Here is a 19,777-nt window from a genome sequence, read left to right as displayed (position 1 = left end):
CACCTGTCTCAAAAAACCACGTGGGGATTTTGAGGGCTCTTTTTTGTGTGTATTTTGTAACAGTCCCAGCTGTCCCAATGAAGCCTACTAATGGAAAATGCACTAGATAATCCATGAGATTTTAATTATGATACTGCTTAGCCTACATTTCAGTTCCTGATTTACACTTCAACAAGAGACAAGAACAGAAAATATACTGACAACTTCGTAAAGATGACTTTGTACAGCACCATAGAAATATCTCTTATTTCCGCTTATTTTCAAATACACAAAATACTCACTCTCCTAATGTCATCTAGTGTATTAATTTCTGGTGAAAGTCCACCATGAACACAAAGAAACTGTTGATTTAAGAGAGCAGCAAGAGGGAGACAATCAAAAGCTTCCATACAAGCATCATAGACTCTTTCAGAGTACTTTATTTTACCTGCAGGAAAGAAAATAGAAATAATTAAAAAAACAATAATCTATGGATGAAGTAATCTAGTGGATCATGGTTATAAAAACATGTATCAAAGTGAATGCTTTGAAAACCTCAACACAACGAGTATTTGGGGGTTTAAATGAGCATTTCCAAACACCTCAACTGCAAGCATATTTCTTAGACATATTTTCTTCCAGAACTATAAACTGTTTTCACTTACTCTCTTATTGAAAGTGTGAAGAAACTATTTTTGTTTAAAAAAAAATCATTGAATTGTTTAGTATTTTTATAAAATTATACAGCATATTTCAGTATAAAATACTCCTAAGAAATATGTGAATTCTCATTTACAGTGAAAAGCTAAGAATTGATTGTAGATTACATCATTTTTACCTACATCAAAGAAGGCTTTATCAGGCCAAATGATCCGTTTATCACAGGATCAATACTTGTACAAGCCTTCAAATGGAGAGGCAGCTTACAGCACCCAGGAGTTATCTTACTATTATAGCTGAAATCAATCCTCCAAATGCAAAAATTACCCCACAGTAGGGACTTTTTGCTGGTTTCACAACACAGCTCAGGAAGTTACTCTGCACTCCTGACTACAGAAAAATTTCTTCTTCTCCAGGACTTTAAAACCAAGATTGTTACATCAAAAGTTACTCCATAATGTATATTTACAGCCAGCTCTCTTCTTGCACTCCAAGGCCACACTGAACTGCAAGCAATTCTACAGAAGCCAATGAGGCCTCTAGATGTTTACAAGGCCTTAATTAAAGCAAGGGACAAACATCTCTCAAGCACAATGACAGACTATAGATCAACAGGTTGGCAGTAACTAATTTTACATTCCTTAACAGTACTTACATTCTTGCTTAAAGGTAAAATACTCTGTTAGGTGTCTGCATTCATGGTTGCCTCTCAAAAGAAACAATGTGCTTGGGTAAAGAATTTTCAGGACCCACAAGTACAGCACACACTGTTGAGAAAACAAGATAAACAGTAAAATACACTAGTTTATATGAACTTCAAAAATTATTACTGAGAAACACTGAGCAAGGATGTTAACAGTTTCAAAAAGCAGGTACTGCTTAATGTGCCATTTTAAAATAGCACTACTTCCCCAAGTCCAGTTCTGACATAAGTTATGCAAATTGCCTATTACTTTTCCTAATAATAGCCACACAGAATACTGAAAAAATATTTATATTTGCTGGATATGCAATAATAAAATAAACTCAGAAGAATTAAAGTGTAGAACACTTTCATCAAGACAAATACTGTATGTGTTTCTGCCTAAAATCTAGTATAATATATGATTCTAAACACTGGCAGAAGAAGAAAAGTAGACATTTATTAACAGACTGGAAAAAAAACCCCTCACAAAATAATTTCCCTTAAGGTTAGATGCATCATTTGGATACAAGTTTTAAACTACAAATGGACATAGAAAATCATCCTTTCCCTAAACACTAGGGAAGCTGATTGCTTTTTCAGTGCATAGGCAGCAAAAAATTATAGTAATTCCCATCTATCATTATTACAGGAAAATCAGCAGCAAACCCTCAAAAAGATAAGAGCTTTTATTGCTCTTTATTTTACACAAGTTTACACAATTATTGCACAATTATTTCAGTTTAGAGTCTGTTACCACCCAGCAGTCCTGAAGGCCTGAAATGTGTTTCATAAATTTCAAATCTGATTCTTCTATTTTTAACTGAGCACAGAAATCTCAAAACCCCACAAGTTTTGTACTTCACTGAAGTCACCCGAAAGCTGTTATTATCTTGTTTTTTATCAATACCAGTACCCTGAAGCTACCATTCCTCAAAGTTATTTTGCATAGAATGGCAGAGTACACAAAAGGAAGAAAGAAAACAAATGGACACTTTAAAAAAACACTGCAAACATTGAGAAACACATCAAAGACTTTTATTGTGTAGTTAAGCTAAACTAATTATTGAATTTTTATCTTCTTAGTAAAAATATGCAGAACCAATCTTTGTTCAAAAGTTGTTTTAAGTGTAATGGTTGAAAAGCTTTCATACCAGGTCCTGATATATTAACATACAGAGTTGATATGTAAATGCCTTTTTCAAGGACAATTACATTACTTGTGATCATCAAGAACAGGCAAAGAAGATCAAATGAATAAATAGGGAATGTCTGTTGAAATTTTTCCTTAAAAATGACTTTGAGGCAATCTCCTTTGCCACATTTCCTATTCATCTACCATCTCTAACAACTCCAAAATGATTTGCTCATGCCTTTCACAGCACATACCCACACATTATTAGAAGTGCAACATTTTAATACAGAAATGAAAGAACATACACTGTGACTTGCAATACATTATTTCAAATGGTATGCCATTCCATTAGATTTGGTATCTATGAAGGGATCCCAAGCTGAGGCACTTCCCAGGCTGGTTCCAGAAGAACACTTAACTTAAAAACCATGCTCTGAAACTAATCGATGTGAGTGAGCATCTTTGAAATGTAGCACGCTTAAGAATCATGCTGAAAATGTAAAAATTATTTGAATTCAAATTAACTGAAAAACTAATGGCAGAAACACAGGTCATCCTTAGGGAATATCCGTATTTGCTCTAAGAGTTTTTGTAAAGAAAAATATTAATAATTATTTTAAAAAGCATTTTATTTTCAAAATTAAATTAGTTTATTTTATAATAATAACATTAAACAGATAATAATATTACAAATAATTGAAAGACCTTGCAGCCATGATTCACCTGCTCTCCACAAACATACAAACATATTACCAGACAAGCAGCAGTATGTATAATAATGAAAGAGGATTTTAGAAAACTAGCTAAAGAAAGAGGAGAAAAATGAGTAAGTCTGGCGATTTCAACAGGACAGTCCAAACAACTGGTCAACATCCTCCTGTAAACATGTCTTAATCACAGGAGAAGGCATAGCAAGGAAGAACACATTCAAATGTTAAAGAAGACCTAAAATTTCATTTGAAAACCTAAGTGAAAGTGTGCTTATAAAAAAATTAGGACAGAAGAGATTAATATATTCAGTTACCTCTATACTAAAATAACCTCTGTCTACATAGTCACCGAGGAAGAGGTATCTTGTGTTAGCAGGTGATCCTCCCACTTCAAACAGCTTCATTAGATCAAAGAACTGGCCATGAATATCACCACACACTGCAAGCAAAAATTTTGTTCGAATTAATTTATAAAAAATCTAACGGAAAAGTTACCAAGTTACAGTTAACAGCCACAAAGCACTTCTAATTAAGAAGAAAGGCAGGTATAAAGCAGGAGTAACAGAAATTTTTGAAGGTAACCTCTTTGCTTTGCATTAAGATGCTGTCTTCACTACCTGTGACAATACTGATGATAACTCTGAGTCCAGGAGACTGAGGGGTATTTTTCCACCACATTTAATGCACTGAGCACTGGGGTCTTGAAAGCTGCCAGCATCTCTTTCATATCCTCCCCAACTCCTTAGGTATCTTTGCAAATTCTCCTTGGTATGTGTATTGGAAAATGCCTGCTGCTTCACAACAATTTGCTGAGCCCATGTGAACTTGGAAAACGCAGGGAGTGTACTTTTGTTTCTGAGTCAGACTAACAAACTTTTTAATAAAATCGTATCTTCTCGTTGTTCAGTTACTTTTCTCCTTCAATTAACCATGTTCATTATTTCAACAGTATATTTTTCCTGTGTGTATAGAATATGAGAAGGGACAAGACTAGTGGTCAGCAACCAAAGGCAGAAGTGCCAAAGACAGCAGCAGATGGGAAGTCTTTAAGGAGCATACAGCAAACCCAGGCCATCTCACAGTTTTAAAAAATTTAAAAATGCATGGAAGAGACATCTATCTCCTCTTTCCCACAGGAGTTCCCAGCTCAATGGAAGTCAGGAGCTGCCTTCTCAATTCTGCATAAGGTGTCACTGGTAACAATTAACAGGAATTTGAGAGATTATGCCTTTCATTGATGCAAAATGTCACTGATCAACTGACAAATAACATCTGACTTCATAGAGTTTATCAGTAAAATCTTCAGGGGAAAAAAGCAGTCATAATTTTGGAAAGAAATACTGGATATGGCACACCACGTTTTAACGGTTGTTATTCCCTTAGAGCAGACCATTTGTCATCACAACCTACAAAATATGAGACTAAGTAGAATATGCATTCTTTTATGTATCTTTCCTTAAGATTTCTACTCAAACACTGAAAGAACTTCTCGCCTTTTTAAGTTGTCAATGTGAGGTTTCTACGTGGACCTCTAACATAAGACTATTAATTTGGTGAGATCTCTTTTCCATTTGACTTTCCACAACATGAATTGTCCATCTGTTAAAATTGTCATGGCAATATATCTGCAGTCAAAAGGTACCAATTATCTGTATAGACAGAAATACAAAAATGCTAAACCAACTTTAATTCTGAGTCTATCTGGAACTTCAAAGGACTCTGAGCTTAGTAAGCCACTTAGTAGTTTACACCATTACATTCATTTTTTTTTAAATGTCAACAATAATAATGATGTATTGATGTAAAGTTTTTATTTAACCAATACTAACAAATAACAAGCTGATGCCCTAAAAGAAGCTTTCAGACACTAATTTAAGTCCATTTAGAAGAAAACACATTCAAATTAAAGAAAATCTGGTTTGAACATAAAAAGCTAAACTACTTTCAATATCATAAATAACAGACATGCATCACAACTACTTTCTATGAGTCTAGATGGTTTATAAATAAAAGTATTAAAGGACACAAATTCCACCTTCCACCAGGTCAAACAGAAACAGAACTGTTCAAACTATGAAAATACTCAAGAAAACCCTAAAAGTCAGTTTTGCATCCCAGTGGCTCTGGCCCTAGCAACAAAGATGCTAAAACAATCTTTATCAATAGCACTGCCCTCACAAGAATGTGGTTTTACATGCAGTTACCAGTCTCACTTACAGACCAATATAAAGGTGTATTTTTTGCTAAGAATCCCAGTTCACAGTATCTGTTCCAAACCCCAATAATTAGCTTCTGTTCACATATTTAGATTTCAGAATTATTCTGAGTTCAGGTAGATGTCTTTATTTCTACTTATAATATAGAAGGAATTAGAAATTCGTATTTCAACAGCATTTAACTACTTCCTTCTTTGTTCCCAATTTTAATACCAATCTTATTAGCTTTTTCAATAGGTTTAATGCCTTCATTTTGCAAAGAAATGTGCATACTGTTAAGCAAATGCAGTAAGACTAACAGAGAAATTCTGGTTTAGCAATTTTAAGACAAATTCTACTACTAAAAAAAATCTGGCTTTTTCAAATTTAATTATGTATGAAATTACCTAGAATTATTACCTGTAATTGGAGCTTCAACTTCTATCATAGTTTTTTCCCTCCGTAATATTGCAGCACCCTCATTGATGATTCTAAGTGCAATTTCTTCATCCACTCGACCTTCCTTTATCAAGTGGTTCTTCAAAATGTCAACCCTTGGTCTTCCATCTGTGTCAAACACTTCTTCAGATGTCAAGCGATGCGTTGGTGGAAAAGGGACAGCTAAAATTTCAAAAGAAGGAACAGTAGTCATGACACTGCTATTTGAAAAATAGAGTCCATCTAGGAATGGGGATCTATCATGGAATAGCTGCTATCCCAAGCAGTAAACTTGTCTTTTCACCAAGGAATTTTATGACATTGTTAAAATCTGGAATAGTGCTATCTGTGTATGAATTTAAAAAATAAACATCTATACTATGCAAGGTTGTAGAAACTATTACTATGTCTGCTAACTCTGTTTTATATGTGCAATATCTGGAAGAGTGAAAACTGACTTTGTAAAGGAAAATGATCTCTCAATATCAATAAAATACCTGATGCATAAATCATACATATATTCTTTGAAATTAAATAATTCCAGAAAATAAATATGTCTACTATTCCTCTTATAAAAGCTTCTAGGTAGGAAGAAGATGCAAAATGTGCCTCTGCATAGTGCAGAATGGATTCAACACCTCTTTGTGGACATAAGGTATTTGATTAACAAAAGGGAAATGACATGCCTTTCCTTCAGCCTCCTCTATCAGCAGTTCAAGTTTCACTAAGAAATGTTAAAATTCCATGTAGTCCAAATGTTAATAAACTTATTTAAGATATCAAAAGACAATCACTTCTGTTCCATGCACTATTATTTAAAAACATAAATCTGGATCTGAGAAGAGAAATTAATTATTCTGACAAAATAAATTTATCTTATTTTTAAAAGCACCATGCAAGCACCAGTTCTAACATCACTGCTTTTCTGAACTGAACTTTCCAACCTTCACATTCTCTTAAAGTTATTTTAAAAATTATTTGGAAATTTATATCAATCTGTACATGAATTCATTTTAGGCTTTCTTCCCCCACTTCTTTAAATACATTATTTGGGGGCCCACAACCGCCTTCAGCAATTCAAAGTTGAGCTCATCTTTTTAGGAGAGACCAGACAACTCACAAAGAAGATTTCTCCTGCTTTAATTCCTTCCATAGCATCAGAGATCTCACACACCTCCCCAGAACCAAAGTCAGTCACCTTCAAGACAGTTTTGTAAAAATTGTGCTTCATTAATCCTAGTATTGTTCAGATCTACTTAGGTGAAAGATGACTGCTTTGTTCTTTTTGGAGGTTTTTTTGGGGTAGGTGCAGGGTGTGGCAGAGAATGGTCCCTTGAGCTTCTTCATTCTCTTAAGAGCAAATCACTACTGACTTACTACTACTACCAGAGGCTGCAGAATTCAAGAAGACCTCTTCCTTATGGCAGTTCAGATATTTCAGGGGTTTTAAGTCCATGGTAAATAAAATTTTCTTCTCTTAATAAAGTTCTTATATCTACTAACAAAATAAAGCTTTAAGCTTGTCCATCAAATTATATTCTCTGGGAGGCTAAAAAAACAGCTATTTAACTTCAGTGTAGAGATCTGTCTCAAATTATTTAAATTACTATACTGATCAAAACTCAGATTTAAAACTCTATACCCAGGGGTTTGTTATCCATAATGCCCATGACCCAAAACAGTGGTATGGGAAGTAATTAAGCATCTCTAAAATTATATTTGCCTCATGAAAAAATGAACTCTTAAAACTAGTTCCTCAGAGTTTAACAAAATCCTCTTCACAGAAGACATGAATTGTCCCATTGCTCAAGATTTCTTCAGAATAATCTTCAGAGAAGGCAGAATAAAATACGGTCAAAGATTTTAGCCAGGAGCTGTATCACCCAGTAAATAAAAAGTAACACTTTCTAGAAAAACTGTTTCTTTCCATTTTATACTTTTTGTTCCAGCAAAAGTTAACACTGTATTAGAGTGCATGCCTTTGAAAAATACTACAACTGTTTTAAATGGGTTAAGGATGATGATTTTTGAAGCATGTAGACAATTTCTGCAAACTAATGGGTTTAATTAAACCTCTGATGAAGTAGTCATAGAATGTTACAGCCTAAGGAAAAAGAATTGCAGCATGATGTGTTTGTTCCAAGACACAAATATAATCCATGTTTCAAAGTCTTTGTGCACAACCTGCGCTCTCGGGACTATAACAAATGGTAATTAAGAGGAATTACCCTAAGGAAATAACATGGTGCTGGGCATTAAAGGACTCTCCCCTTCCCAGCCAAGCTAAACAATAGAAAAGTACCTAGAGATGAATCCCTAAAGTAATACACACTGCAGTATCTTATTAGTAAAAGTCTAGATGTTAATAACAAATGTAACACATCATGATTTACAACCACAGACAAGATTTTTCTATAACAAACCATTGCTTACCAGTCAAAATTAATCAATTTCACTCTAAAAATACATACAGATGATACAATTTTAATATATTGATCAAAAAATGGAAACAGTAGTGCTGAGGAAAAAACAGTGAATAGCTTTTGAGACTTGTTAATGAAAATATTTTAATGACCTTTTACTACTTATTGAATATGCATTAACAAAGAGGAAAAACATAACTTTTCCTTTATGTTGCAGTATTAATAAGAGATATAGAAAGCAAAACCTCTAAGCCTAGTTCTACACTGACTTTCTACAAGCCTCTGGGTACATTGATAACTTATAATAAAGCATGCTGTGGAGATTCAAAGGTTAGCACCAATCTGAAGGGATAAAGTCCTAGGATGTAGTAAGAAGTTCAAAAGAGAAAAAACCACATTAGTGTAACACTTTAACCAATATAATAATCCCTGCTGAGAGGTGCAAATGGCAACTAACACAAACACGCTACTTCCAGACCCAAAGCAGATCTCACATTGCCTAGTAACTAAATACAACAGTAGCTGCTAATAAAATCTTACATGTAGATACTGTAAATTTAAATCACACTGATATATATGCCCATTGTAAAACCTCAGTTAAATCTGGCTTGTATCAAGAGACACCCTGTTGAAACAGGCTCATGAAACAAGATGAGATCAAAGCCCCTAGACTAATCTAAGTGAAAGCATCAGGGAACAACTGTAGAAGGTACTGTACTTTCACAAGCAGAATTGTTTCTGTTCATATGACTGTAAAACTACAATAATTCTTTTTCTCTGACAGTGAAAGAAAATGAGCCATTTTTCCTCTATCATCAGAAGCGCATGGTGTGTTTCATGAATTTAGTCTCGGCTGTAAAAACCTGCTCAATAGAGCAGATTTTCTGTTTCAAGAATGTTTTTGATTTCACAGCTAAAGTCTCACCTCACATTACTAAGGTTACTAAACACAGACATTCTGTTTGCAAAGAATTTGTTGCTTTGGTGATAGGGATATATGAAACAGAATATATAATATCTGTCTCCACCAAGCGTGGCACCATCATGTAGCAATACAAGCATGGTGCTCTGTGAAAAGGAAGGCCAGCATCCTTCATCTTCTCAGCAGTTTATTACCATGATAGCAAAATGGTCTGTGTTTTTTCTGTCGTTTAGTCACCTTTTGTGGTCTTTTGGTTTTATAAATGCATTGCTGTCTATGTATTGTCACACAGAAGAATCACAAAGCCTAACACCTACTTACATCTTTCAGTTTGTCCCTGGAGTTTTCACACCTCTACCAACATCTCTACGGAAGTAAAAGATGCAGCACCCATAACTGCTATGAGGACAGAATATATTCAATTATTCTTCTGCATTGGCAGAACAGATTTGAAAAGAAACAGCATAAAGGCATCACAGATGGTCTGTGGACCAGCCACCTTGAAAATACTAGATAAGCACAAATACACAGCCACATCTACTGGAGCCAGAAAGCTACAATCAAAAACTGACAAAAACCACAAGTTACCCTATTTACCTCAAGCAAGAAAGCGCAGATCCAGCAAAGTCAGTTTCCTGCAAATTACCAAAACTATCCTGAAGTTTCTATGAATGCAAGATTCCTGCTATATTAGCCAGCATTCTAGAAGCAAGAAAAAACGGCCCTGAAAACCTTGAAATCCTACAACAGCACTGAAATTACTATTTATTTCACTCTCACTTATCATGTACTTGCAGTGTCAAAAGTTTCATATAATTTTAAATTTCACATGAAACTGTGGATAGATCTTGTATGCCATGGTGCATTCATTCATCTTGTATACTGTGTAGTTTTCAATTAACTTGGTTGATGTTTTTGGAAGTTCCTCATGAGAAAAATACAATTATTTGTTTGAAAAATATTTAAAGAGACTCCTGCCATTAAAATGGCCACACTGTGTTATGATAATATATTACTTAGTACTTAAATGCACTTCTGGCAATGACAGATGCATAGATCTTTCTCCCTCCATACTCTGGTTCTGAAACATGGTGGTTTAAGGATTTTCTCTGGAGTTTCATCCTGACCACCATGTTTAGGGCCACTGCTAGAACTGTCTTCCACTATTTTGTCCAGATTCTGAATAGATATTTTTATAGTTTTTGTTTCCACTGCACCTTATTGCTAGGAATTCCACATTTCAAAATATTTGTTATATGAAAAGGTATTTCACATTTTCTATTTTGTTTGGTACTGCATATCTCCTTTACACAGGGAGACAAGAATTACAGTTGCTTCCTATTCAACTTTTCCACTAAATATCCTTCATAAGGTAAGAAATATCTAACTCTATCCCCTCTTCAACCACTCCTTTTCCAAATCAGAAAGTTATCTTCGTCATTTTTGTATCTTTGTCATTCTACCTTGCCCAAAAGCCACTCTGTGCCTCTGAACAGATCTTCTGATAAAGAAAAAAATCAGGAAGATGGAACAAAATTAGGTGCTGTTGCTCAAGATGCACATATAACACAACATACATACAATGGCATGATGGTGCAATCTCTCTTTTCTAAACTAGTCATCTAATACTCCTTGAATTCTTATCAGACCAGTTGACTGCCACTGCATTAACATTTTCAGAATATTAACCATACAGATCCTAATAGTTCTTTCCCAAGATCACTGCCTTCAACGTTTAAGGAAAGTTCTCTGTTCTCTCTCACACACACTCATCTCTTGGCTTGGATAGCACATCAATGAAACTTGAGTTTAAGAAAGAATTGTTCTGTCCTTTGTAGAGTCTGCTCTATCTTTCTCTTAAGAGCATCTCCTACAACTTCTTTACAAGCTTTCTGAAGCATCTCTGGAAGTTTTCTGTCCTGTATAAGTGTTACTATTTGCCATTCACTCTGTTTTCTAAAGAACTTGTCAACACATTTAAAGAGCAGAGGTGACAGATGTTAACCTCCCTCCACCATGGGAGTTCATCACCTATTATTATCCTTTCTGTCCTAAGTAATTTTGATCCAGAAAAAGATATTTCTTCTTCTCCTTACTTTAAAGACTTCAGTGAAGCAACATGATGAATAGTTTTGCCTGGATCAACAAGCTCACTGGCTTCTTCCAAATATTCTAACAATTTCTCTTGATTTTCATCTATGAAAACCGTACCAACTCCTCTTTAACACTCTTATTTCCTGGGGATACAGATCACACTTTCTTACAAGTGCTATGAATCTGTTTAAATTAAACTTATTGATCTACAGTTGTCCAGTTAAATCTAGAATTTAAAAAAAAATGCTGCCATGGTTCATCTCTCAGATTCAGAAGATGAGTTATGCCACAGGCTATGGAAAATAAACCCACAATTTTGTACCCAAAACCCCCAAAGAATTCCTTTAGAGCCATCAGACAAATATCTTCTGATCCTGGGATACTTTCTGGGAATATTTTTTTCGTTGATATATTTTGAAACCACTTACATTTCAATGAGAAAATTCTTTGATCCATTCAGCAATAAGAAGTGCCTCATGTGTGAAAGAGTCCTTAGTTCCTCAAACAATAAGCACACACGTGAGCAGCTGCCACATTTTTTGCTCTGGCCTTACCTTCCCAGCCCTCAACTACCAATTTGCCCTACTAAAATTGAAGCAGGTTTCCATTTTTTGGTGGGGTTTTTTTTTTATTTTATTGTTGTTATTTCAAGATTTATCCACTCTAAACATCCCCTGAAACAAAAAGAGACCAGTCAAACACTTACTTGTCAGAATTCAGTTTCATTCCATTGTCTCTCCCACAAAACAAAATTGCGATTTTTAGTTCTTTTTTTTTTTTTTTTTTTTTTTTTTAATATGACCCTTTAATGCTCTCTTCACACTGCTGCTTTTCTGGATCATCTTAGAATAATTTCTGGCCAGCTGCATAAGTGCCTTACAAAATTTTAAAAATAGGCTTCATGCTGCCTGTCAACTTCTAACCTTTTACCTTTTTTTAAAACTAGACTCTGAATTATAAATTTAAATACTGCAATTACTTCCTTTTCTCCTTACATGGGTATAATTGTTCAAAAGTAGCTTTTAGAGCCTTAATTTAAGAGCCTGCTTGTTCAAGGATATGAGGTACATTTCTTTAGATTTCTCTAAAGAGTTGTTTCAATAAGCTTCCATTTAATATCTAAATGATGTCTGCCAATCAGATTGTACCATGACTTTTATCCAAAACAAAGGAATACTGAAATCTTTCCATTTCCAGAAGAACAGACATCATCTCCAAATTTAGCATTAGGTCAGCATGGCAAGGTCCCGTGGATTGCGTCCCAAGGCCTAGCAACACCCCCAGTGGATAAAGTGTAATGCTGGAGGACAGGAACTTCCAAGTACAACTCCGGGGTGGAATTACCCACAAGAGAGTCAGAGAAGCCCCGATGCTCTGTCCTTGAAGAAAAGGCAATGAAAGCTCATCTCTGCCATGCACAGGACCACTCTGCCACGGTCAGCTTCCAAGCACTTCTTCATCCCCACCAGGGAAAAGTAGTGCAGGAGGTGAAACAGTTGTTTCAGGAGAAAAGATACATTGATCATTTTAAAGTTTGAAAGTCACATGTGCTGAAAGGTGAGGTGAGCTGACTGAAGTCGGTCAATTGTCATCCAAAAAAGAAAGGCAAACCCAAAGAACCAGATACAAGATTTCAGTATCAAGAGCAGTTTATAGAAAAAAAGATTTTGACAGAACATAACAAAGGGAACTGCTTTGTTCCACAAAACAGTAAACCACTAAGTATCTTTCAAAGATGGAGAGGGTGCCTCAGAAAACAGTGACTCAGAACAACAGGTACATTTTTTTCATCCCTATTTGGAAAAAAGGAAAAGAAAAGCAGTAACAAAAGCTTCATCACAAGACAGTTTTGGGAACCAAAAGCTGACTTTAGACAGCTTTTCAGTTCCATAGCTAACCATTAATTTATAGAAAACGCCGTAAGTACAAATTACATAGGCAATTTAACTAAGCCACGTAAAAGAAAATGTGAGCCTTTTATACACTTTAAAAGTAATCAATGACCTTTGATGAGACAATTCATACTTGGAAAGATATGCTAGACAACACAGCTAGACTACATATTTAAAGCTATTATTATGTTTATTTTATATATATCTATTTGATATGACACAATACATCTGATAGCCTTTCAGACATTTCTCTACATATTTGTACTTCCCATCAACTGTTAAATATACAGGTCAAAATATGAAGGGGGACATATGAAGTGGGACAGTTTATTAGAAAAAATTAGTTACTGATGATACAGTAATTCAATCATTTCTTCTTGGGTGAGTATCTCTTGCCCATTTCCGCTAACATATATTATAACTGGTAAAGAATTCAATTTCTCACAGCCTCTGAAATTTAATGGACTCTGTTCTTTATCCCCCTCTTCCAGTGATACAGAGGAAGAAAATAAAACTGAAATAAAATCAGGATAAACAATGCAAATAACAGCAACCTTTAGATCCTGAATTCATATTTTCTCCCCAAAAGAAAAGGTACATAGAGAGCATGAAATATGAACCAATGCACAGATACACCAGAAAATATTACTACATTTTCTCTGTGGCTTTTCTTAAGAATCTGAGATATTATAAAAGACCTATTCATTGTATAATAGGAAAGAGGATGGTGAATGTTTCTTGGTATGTGAGAGGCAATGCATCTGTTTGTGAAGAGGGATGTGACACAGTTGTCACATTTTAGCATGGTTTCATCAAATTGCAGAGATACTCCCACTTAGGACTGACATAACCTGCAATCTTGCACTTCTGGGGTCACTGTCTAAAAAAATATTTCCAACTGCACTGCACCTAATGGGGGAGGAGAAACCAAACCAACCTGTCCTTTGTATCAATAACACAGACATCTTGGCACAACTGGCCAGGCTTCCTCCAGAAGCCAGTGATTCAGCATGATAAGGATGGATAGGACAGGTCAACAGAAAAATGCTGCTATATAAACTGGTTGTAATTATGGCAGATGAAGCCATCCAAGACCAATTACCTTTATAACAGTTCTGCATCCTAGCACCCAGATTCAAAGAAATAATGCAAACTCAAGCAATAACTCTGCTTAGGATGAAGCAAGTCTTAACTATAATATTAAACAACCAGATGTGTAGGTCACATTCAACATTTAATTAAAGCTGAATGATCATGAAGTGATTGGAAATCAGCAGGTTTTCCACTGCGTTCTAAAGTATCTGATCACTTACTATTAATTCTTCTACATTGTTTGAAGAACTTCTTACCACAAATTGCAGTAAAGGTACAAAAACTCAGCAGGTCTAAACACCACACATCAAAGTAGCACTAAGGAGTACAGGTTTCCAATAGACTGGTTTTAACATTTTCTACTTTTACCCTTGCAATTTTTTTCAAACAAATCAACAGGTTAAGCAATTCAAAATGAGTAACAACTTACTGCAAGTAAAGCTTTCCAGTTTACTAGAGAACATGCCAATGTCTAAAACAGCCAACGGGTTTCCAAGGTTTTAATTAATACCTGCTGAGGACAAATGCATCCTTTTCATTTCTCAAGGCTCCCCGTTACATAAAAAGTTAAACAACCAGATCTGCATCCCTTTGAACTCAGTCAGACCCTCTGTTCCTAGGAATGTCAATCTTAAAAGCAGACTGCTTGTATACACCAGGCCTGCCATAACAATTGTCTACACTGACAGCACCAAACACAGTGTCATATGAAAACCACTGGGATCAAAATAAAATGATATGCAACTTGAGTAAACACAACCTAGGAATCCTTTGAAGCATCACCTATGCTCTACCCATAACTATCAATTTAGGTCTAACATATACATTTCAGGATGCTCTGCTTGCAAAGGATCATTCACCTCACAAAAACTAAAAATATATACTTCATGTGGTTCAAAGAAAAGAGCTATGTTGTACCATTTTGGCTGCTAGACCATCCTAGTTTTAGATGGATGTAGCTACTACAAAATGCTTCACTTTTTCTCCTAAGAAGAATAACGTTTGACTTTTCCCCATGAGATTACCAAGGAAGGCCACAAAGAAATAGATCAAGGTGAATTTTCTCCATCAGAACTGGAACCTGAGAACAGCAGCCAATAGAACGGGCGGCAGCACCTTCCCACTCGCTCTTCCTGGCGCTGGCATCGTCTGCAATTTCAGGGCTCTCCCTGCGCAGACAGCGGAAAAGCCCCGCAGAGCCGGGCCGCGGAGGGGCCGGAGCTCCTGAGGCGGCGGTGCCCCCGGTCAGCCCCGCACACGCTCCGGGCAGCGCGTCTGGGCGGGACGCGCCAGGCCCGCAGGCCCCGGCCACCGCTTCCACCCGCGGCCCCGCCGCCCTCACGGGCCCGCCCGCGCCGGCTCCGTTTCCCCGCTCCAGCAGAGCCGACCCCGGCTACTCCCACGCCCGTGCGGGCATCCCACGCCTCCGCACGGTGCCGAGCTGCCCTCCCGTCCTCACCTGCGGGCAGGGCAGCCCGGCCCGCACATGGAGGGCACCGCTCCCCAGGGCCGGGCCGCCCTCCGCGGCCAGGCGGGCCCCGGCACTCGGGCGGGGGTCGCGGCCCCGCCGCGCCGCGCAGCCATGTTCCCTCTGCGGGACAGCGGGACGCTCACCCTTGACGGCGCGTTCGCTGGTGGCGTGGGGCGTCAGCAGCAGCACCTTGCTCCCCTCCTTGGCGGACATCGCTGGGCGCTGCCGGGCTCCGGCGGCGGCTGCTGGGCGCGGCAGCGCCTTCGTCCGCCCCTCCGCCGGCGGCTGGCGGGGCGCGGCGGGGCGGGCGGGGGCGGCTACAGGCGCCGGGCGGCGGCGGCCCGGCGGAACATGGCGGCGGGCGCGGCTCGCGGCTCCTGGCGCAGCGCGGGGACGGTCCGCCCCGGGCCCGGCATGCACCGCGCCGCCGCCCGCCGGGCACCGCGGGAGCGCGCGGAGCTCCCGGCCCCGACCGGGACCACGGCGAGACTCTCGCCCGACCCGGGGCGGCGGCGCGGGGCGGGGAATGCGGCCCGGCGCCTCCCGACGCGGCCCGGACAGCAGGGGGAGGCGGCCGAGACGGCCGGAACGCCCCCGCCCCGGGACGGGCGGGCGCCGGGCTGGGGCTGAGGGGGCGGTGCGGCGGAAGGCCCGGCCCCCAGCGACCCCGCGCGGGCGACGGCCGGCGGCCACCATGGAGAGCTCCGTGGGGAGCTGGGGGAGCGGTGCCGTGGGGTGGCGAAGCCCGCACTGCCCCCCGGGAACCAGCGCAAAGCGAGGGGCAGCGAACGGCAGGAAGGGGCCCAGCGCCTCACCTGGCAGGAGAGGGAGGAGGAAAAAGAAGTTTCCCCCTCAGTGAGAACCTGGACACAGCTTGGGGCAAGCTCCCAGTAACAGATAATTCAGCCAAACGCCTGTGTGCCTTGCCCCTGGAGCTGAACAAGAGTGGACCAAGGAGCACGTATGGCCCTGGGTATGGCGGCAGGAGCTGCCCTCTCATCCCCCAAAGCAGCACAGAGGGACACAGGCTCTGCGCCACCGCCCGGTGTGGGCAAAGGCAGCACAGCGCAGCCCTTAGGTTCTACATAAACCATGCGGATGTTGTGCAGAGCAGTAGGGCCAGCCAGATGCAGGGCTAAAGACAGGACTTAGCCTTGGCCAAAAGGCTGGTACAACTCTCCTACATCTAAGGTAATCTGGTCGTTATGACTACCCATATTAAAGTAACTTGGCTGATGAAAAAAGCCAAGTAGTTCCTGTTCTTTGTAGCAACTGTTAACCTCACCCTCTCTCCTCTGACTTATTGTCGTCTCAGTTGTACCAGTGGAGGCCGGCTGTAGGACTGGCATTGTACTTGAGATCACAGAAATGAGCTGTGTTTAAACCAAACAAAACCCACAAAGCATACCAACAAAGCAAACTAAACCCAAACAACAATCAGTCAACTGACAATCTTCAGATTTGGCATCACTTAAATATTAGCTGACACACCAGCCAGATCTAGCAAACACCTAAACATATACATATATACTGCATTTGATTAAATACAGTTATCTAAAAGAGTTGCTGCTTTGCATCCCAGCTAACAACTAAGCTCATATGCATTATGTGTACTGAACTGCAATCTATTCCATACAATAAACCAGGGATTCAAGAAAGAAAAGCCGTTCTGAAGTACTGGTTTCCAGCAAGGTCTTAGTTCTTGCCCCATTCAGGTCCAAGGGAAAAGGATGACACCTGAGGTGAGGATCTGCCATGCTGAGCATGAAAAGCTCTTTGGCTTAAGCAAAAAGACATTGAAATTGACAGTTACACAAGTGGTTGGGTTAACCTTGCTTTTTTAATTTTACAGCCAAGAGAGTACAAGCAAGAAACTTTGAATGAAACATCACATAAAAACATTCAAGGAAGCAAATGAAAATTTTAAGGGAATAAGCATTATAATTCCTTGGGGTATTTATTAGCACACTTGCAAGACTACAAAATTTTGGAAAAATAGAATTCTAGTAATTCCATGCCCACAAGTAAAACATGTGCATGCATACAAAAAGAGAGCTGGGATACATTAGAGTATTGTGGAAAAAATCCTGGATGACTATTTTGGATTAAATTGCAAAGCTTTCCAGCAGCAGGAATTACTACTTTATACCACATGTTCTGCAAATGTCTATCATTGTACAATCAATTTAAAGGGCCTGGTTTTTAAACAGGACAAAAGCTCATTTCCTTCAATAGCAAGGATGTGTGTCAGTTCAGAGTATGCAGGGAGAGCACAGGACAGGAAGGGCAGTAAGTAAATGTCACTCCTACTGATTTTAACATTAACTTAAAGTAGATCTGCTGAAACAAGGAGCAAGGGGAATGAATTCAGTCTTATATTTAAAATCAAGAGGAGCCGAGTAATAACTGCAGTTAGAATTTCTGACAGCATAAAACAGCAGAGAATACCATATTATAAAGAAATTCATTTGTCCACACACTTCCAGACACACAGGGAAGAGAGACCTTGCTGAGTGTTGTCAGGAATCTCCTCTTCACCTCCACTGAAGTGCAGTTGCAAGAGAGATGCCTTACTTATTTGAATTGTTCTCTTCTCCCAGGAGCCTGCAGCCATATTCCCTGGGGTGAGAAGTAAAAAGGGCTGATGCAGTCAGAATGCTCATTGAGGAAAAAGCACAGCATAATATTGTTGATACTGTGCCAGAAGGGGAGATTATCAGCTTCTAGGCAGCACACCTAGTGCCCTGCATGCTGAAATACTTTTAGTTATATTCAGGAATTACCTGAAGAAAAGGCTCATATGGATGAAATCTTCCTGGGTTTGCTCCACCAATAGATCAGGTTGATATGAAAAATGGTATTATGTCTCCCTACAAATCACACATCCTAAAAACATTAAAAATAATTATTTTATCACTTTTATTGGTAACAACAGGTAGAAAAAGAAGTTAGCTAGCAGTTACCTTGGCATTTTGTTATTTTTCTGACATATTCTATATTACCTCATTTAAATGCTGAGCATGTGCAGTTCTCATTAGGACAATATAAAAATCTTCATTAGGCAGAAATATATAGTTGCCTCTCTCCCTGAGATCTTGTCATTGAAACTTTCATCTGGTATTGTCTCTAAATCTGCTACCGACCCTGGAAGGGACATTCACATTGTCCCAATTTACCTCATGGTGAAGGCAAAGATCATTTGATGATTTGATTATTTTGATGATTTGATACATCTTGTGTTCAACGAATCAAACATCTTCCACCAGCACCACAAGTAGCATTATGATTGTAGGAACTTAGGAACACAACTACAAACAGAAATACAACCTTGCAGGTAGAAGGCAGTGTGCCTTTATAATCCTCTGAGTTTCTCACAAGTGCCAGACAAATCTGAAGAACAGAGTCATGTTTTACTTCCTCAGCTTTGCCACCAAGTGGCTACTCCATTCTACACATTGAAAAAGAGAGATGAGGAAGAAAAGAAAAAATTTTAAAAAAGAAAAAGAGGATTCTGTAAATTCCTGTTTTGATGGGATATTCCAAACCATCACCTAGATGCTAGCACTGGACTGCTTTCTGAAACTGCTTTCATAATGAAGAAACAGTTCAGCAGGAGAAGCACACAGAATAACCAAGCCAATCCATCTTCTTCTGTACCATGGGGAATGGGATCATTTGGGATGCAGATGATACCTGATTTCCTTCTGCTCCATCTCAAAGCAATACCTGCTGAAGCAGCATGCAAGAGCCGTTTAAACAAAAAGGTGCTCTGTTAAAACACAGACTTTTCTGACATTTCCCCCAATGGAGGGCTGCAAGGTAGCAACTATATCATTGCTGCAGACAAGTGCTGTTTATTGAATTTCAGGCAGAAAGAAGTCAGACATAAAAATAATTATGTGAAATTTTGTAGCCGTCTCGTGCAGCAGGGCAGATATCAGAACAGTCTCCTCTGACTAACAGCGACATATCTTAAAAACTGGCACAATGTCCCAGAATCATCTAATTACCCAACAAGAACTTTTTTGAAAACTAAGAAGGAAATTGATTCACAGGAGAGAGAGATATATTCCAGATCCCAAGA

At 38.8% G+C, this 19,777-nt stretch overlaps 1 protein-coding gene across 7 annotated transcripts in view; it reads right to left on the bottom strand.

Annotated features, from left to right (window-relative positions):
* PPP3CB (protein phosphatase 3 catalytic subunit beta) overlaps positions 1-15,988 on the bottom strand; it is a 45,334-nt gene extending 29,346 nt beyond the window's left edge. For 6 of the 7 annotated variants that reach the window (XR_001403356.2, XM_014879927.2, XM_014879924.2 and 3 more), the window contains exons 1-5: positions 15,837-15,988; positions 5,782-5,982; positions 3,481-3,605; positions 1,295-1,406; positions 282-427 (exon numbers count right to left, since the gene is read on the bottom strand). Coding sequence is in view for 6 of the 7 variants with exons in the window: in XM_014879927.2 (XP_014735413.1) it covers positions 282-427; positions 1,295-1,406; positions 3,481-3,605; positions 5,782-5,982; positions 15,837-15,906 (654 nt within the window). In the remaining variant the exon portion in view is untranslated. The remainder of the gene's footprint in view (positions 1-281; positions 428-1,294; positions 1,407-3,480; positions 3,606-5,781; positions 5,983-15,836) is intronic. The other variant, XM_014879923.2, reaches the window with a different exon arrangement.
* Positions 15,989-19,777: the final 3,789 nt, after the last annotated feature.

This window comes from Sturnus vulgaris, chromosome 8 (assembly GCF_052056855.1).
Source record: "Sturnus vulgaris isolate bStuVul1 chromosome 8, bStuVul1.hap1, whole genome shotgun sequence".
Classification (NCBI taxonomy): Eukaryota; Metazoa; Chordata; class Aves; order Passeriformes; family Sturnidae; genus Sturnus; species Sturnus vulgaris.
The sequence above is the reverse complement of the archived record's forward strand: the minus strand, read 5'-3'. Positions and strand labels throughout refer to the sequence as shown.